Raw genomic sequence first — 3639 nt, 5'->3', positions numbered from 1 at the left:
TGCCACTCTCCCTTCACATTTCCTGAGTTGCGGAGAGCGCGGTGTGAAGGGAAGCTCCCCACACCTGGCTTTTCCTGCGGCTCGAGCCACGCCTGGTGGCTTTCTGGTGCGCGCTGCCACCGCCGCAGTTGATGGAGCTGCCAGGGCCGCTTTTGCCAGCCTGTGCAGGCGCTGGATGCTCTCGATCTCTTCTACTTCTCCGCTGCCACTTCAATTTCCTATACACCTCCCTTTTTATTAAAAGTGTGTATTTTGCTGAGTTTTTGGTCTTTTTCCCCCCTAGGCTGCTTTGGCGTGGTACCTACGCCGCCATCTTAACCGGAAGTCACCTTGTTCTTGGTTCTCGTGGAGCTATTGGACATCCAGGATCAAAAGTGTCATTTCTAGTAATCCATGTGGAGCTTTTTGAGCCCCTAGTGTGCCTATCCTGGAGTCCATGAATCTCCTTACTCTCTCCATATGGTCAATCTTCCTCCTGGCTTTCCACAGAATCTCACCCACACTGTCATCTCTGCCCCATAGGAAATGCCACCCTGGTGACCATGCCCATCCTTCAGACCACCTTGGCCCATTCTACTGAGATCTGCAATGCATCCTTTGAGGAGAGCAGGATGGTGCTGGTGGTGGTGTACAGTACAGTGTGCATGCTGGGCCTGCCAGCCAACTGCCTGACTGCCTGGCTGACCCTGCTGCAGGTGCGGCAGGGCAACGTCCTGGCTGTCTACCTGTTCTGCCTTTCCCTCTGCGACTTGCTGTACATTAGCACGCTGCCGCTGTGGGTTGTCTACATCCAGAACAAGCACCAGTGGACGCTAGGCCCAAATGCCTGCAAAGCAACCGCCTACATCTTCTTCTGCAACATCTCCATCAGCATCCTCTTCCTCTGCTGCATTTCCTGCGACCGCTTTATGGCAGTGGTCTATGCATTGGAGAGCCGAGGCCGCCGCCATCAGAGGACTGCCATCTTCATTTCTGGGTGCATATTTGTCCTTGTTGGGCTTGTTTACTACCCAGTGTTTGACATGAAGGTGGTGGACACCTGCTTCGAGCCCCTATGGATGAATGACACGATCGCTGGCTACCACTACCTGCGGTTTGCTCTTGGCTTTGCCATTCCTCTCTGCACCATCGCGTTCACCAACCACCGAATATTTCGAAGCATAGAGCTGAGCACAGGACTGACCACTGCCCAGAAAGCCAAGGTGAAGCACTCGGCCATTGCCATTGTTGTCATCTTCCTGGTCTGCTTTGCACCCTACCATGTCATACTCCTCATCAAAGCGGCTACCTTCTCCCTCTACCGAGGTGATAAGGATGCTGTATGTGCCTTTGTAAGCAGACTATACACGGTCTCCGTGATGTTTCTGTGCCTGTCCACAGTCAACAGCATCGCCGACCCCATCATCTATGTGCTGACCACAGACCATTCTAGACAAAAAGTGTCCAGAATCCACACGGAGTGGAAAAAGTGGTCCACAAAGACAGATGTCACACTTTCAAAGAACTCTGAGGAGATGCGTTCACCCTGGGGACTTAATGACAGCTACACAGTCCCCAAACCTGTGTGCCCTCCGGGGTCACAGCCTGCCAGGTGGGGTTCAAAGTGCACTTCAGAAAGGTTGACTGAGGAGTCCTGCTGAGTCCACTATACCAGTAACAGGGGAGGATGCCAAACCTCAGATTCCAGGGACCAGTGACGTTCCTAGTCCTCTGAACCCACAGTGAGAGTGCCCACAGCACTGAATGTGGACCCCTCTGAAGACACAATACTGCTCTCTAGTTCCTGGAGCTATCCATCCTATGAGCCTCTGCTCCTTGGATGATCCAGAATCCCAAGCTCTTCCATGTGGAAGTGGCAGTGCACCAAGGTCAGTGATATCCCTAGGTTGCCAGGGAGCATATGATGGGCAGGAGAACTCTTCATCCTGTAGAGCTCTTCACCTTGTCCTGGCTAGCTCCCAATGGCAAGGCCAGTGGCAGAGACTGAGTTAGGACTTCATTTTCCGTGCTTTCTGGGTTGTCTGATGGTTACAGTGCATCTTGTGTTTTCCTTACCCAGCTAGCCTCAGAGGTGGGCAAGAAGCACACCTAGGGTCACCCAGCACCATGGTGGTGTCTGGAAGATGGGGGTTGGCTGTGCCAGAGCCCAGAACTCTTAAGGGGCTAGGAATCTAGCTTTGAGAACTCTGGTTGTGTGTGTGAAGGTGGGGGTGTGGGGTGTGGGGAGGGTGGTTCTGGACAGAAGCGTGTGCCCCCTAGGGGAGCAGTAGGGCACAGCAGCCAGAGAGCCCCAATCGTTTCTATTGGGAAGTGCTGGTGGACACCACAGAAAAGGATGCTACAGCTTCTGAGAGGCAAAGGGGATTCCTGGAATGTCTTTATCTTTAGATTTCCTGCTTTATCCTCCTGGGGCAATGGGACTAGTGCAAGCCCTATTCTGCTCCCCCTCATGCTCCATCATGGAAGGAAACCTCATGGTCAGATATAGATCCCAGCTCTGTGGGAGAAGTCTCTCTAGGCTGGACCATTGACAACTACCTCACTGAGTCACAGTTGGGGCTGACTACCACACAGCTTTCCCTTAGAGAGTTCTCACTGAGCTGAGCAGAGGGGGAGGGGCTAGCACCCATGCTTCCAGGAAGTTTCTCAGAGGCAGTGGGATAAATCCCAGATTTACAAGTAACACTGGTGTTGACTGTGGTTCATTGTGGGAGGTTTTGGGAAAATGCATTGAGAATAAAAACAAAAATCTGTGTTGATCCCAACTTTTTGTTTGTTTATCATTTTTCTTTTTGAGGTAGGCTCTCATGAAGCCCAAGCTGGCCTCAAAGTGGCTGTGTAGCGGAGGATGACCTTGAACTCCTCATCCCATTGTCTTCTCTTTCAAAGAAGTGCAGCGATTACAGGCATGCACCACTGGGTCTGGTTTCCAACTTGCTTTTTAAAAGAAATAAGGCAATTTGTTTCTACAGGTAGATGTTTATAGGGGAGATGGCTCAGTGGTTAAAGGTACTTGTTTGCAAAACCAGAAGACCCAGATTGACTCCCCAAAAATGTCTCTGGTGCAGGAGATGCCATTCATCCACAGGACTGGATGAGGCCCAGAGAGTGGGTGTCACAGAATAAGGGTGACATATGGGGGAAGAGTTGGATAGCTAGTGTCAGGGCAGAAGGGCCTGGATAGATGTGGCACCCTAAAGAAAGGAAAGGCCCTCCAGGTGCGGGAGGTTGAGGAAGGTCACCATGGTCAATAATCTTGTGTGCAGACGGCATCTGGAGGTGGGCCCTGGGAGTTGCCATAGTAGCTTTTTATTTTTTTTTAACTTTATTTGTATTTATTTATTTGAGAGAAAGGGGCAGAGAGATGGAGAGAAAGAATGGGCATGCCAGGGACTCCATCCACTGCAAATGAACCCCAGATTCATGTGCTCCTTGTGCATCTGGCTTATGTGGGTTCTCGGGAATCAAACAGAGGTCCTTTGGCTTTGTAGGCAAACACCTTAATTGCTAAGCCATCTCTCCAGCCCCCTAATAGCTTTTTATGTTTGTTTGTTTGTTTTTCAAAGTAGGGTCTCACTCTAGACCAGGCTGACCTGGAATTCACTATGTAGTCTCAGGGTGGCCTTGAACTCACAGTGA

At 51.1% G+C, this 3639-nt stretch overlaps 1 protein-coding gene across 1 annotated transcript; it reads left to right on the top strand.

Moving 5' to 3' along the window:
- The first annotated feature begins 542 nt into the window (after positions 1-542).
- On the top strand, positions 543-1640 carry Gpr132 (G protein-coupled receptor 132). Its single transcript, XM_004665569.1, has one exon. It carries the CDS (start codon positions 543-545, stop codon positions 1638-1640), a length of 1098 nt encoding a protein of 365 aa, XP_004665626.1.
- Positions 1641-3639: the final 1999 nt, after the last annotated feature.

This window comes from Jaculus jaculus, chromosome 7, assembly GCF_020740685.1.
Source record: "Jaculus jaculus isolate mJacJac1 chromosome 7, mJacJac1.mat.Y.cur, whole genome shotgun sequence".
Taxonomy (NCBI): Eukaryota; Metazoa; Chordata; class Mammalia; order Rodentia; family Dipodidae; genus Jaculus; species Jaculus jaculus.
This window is presented reverse-complemented; position numbering and strand designations above follow the sequence as displayed.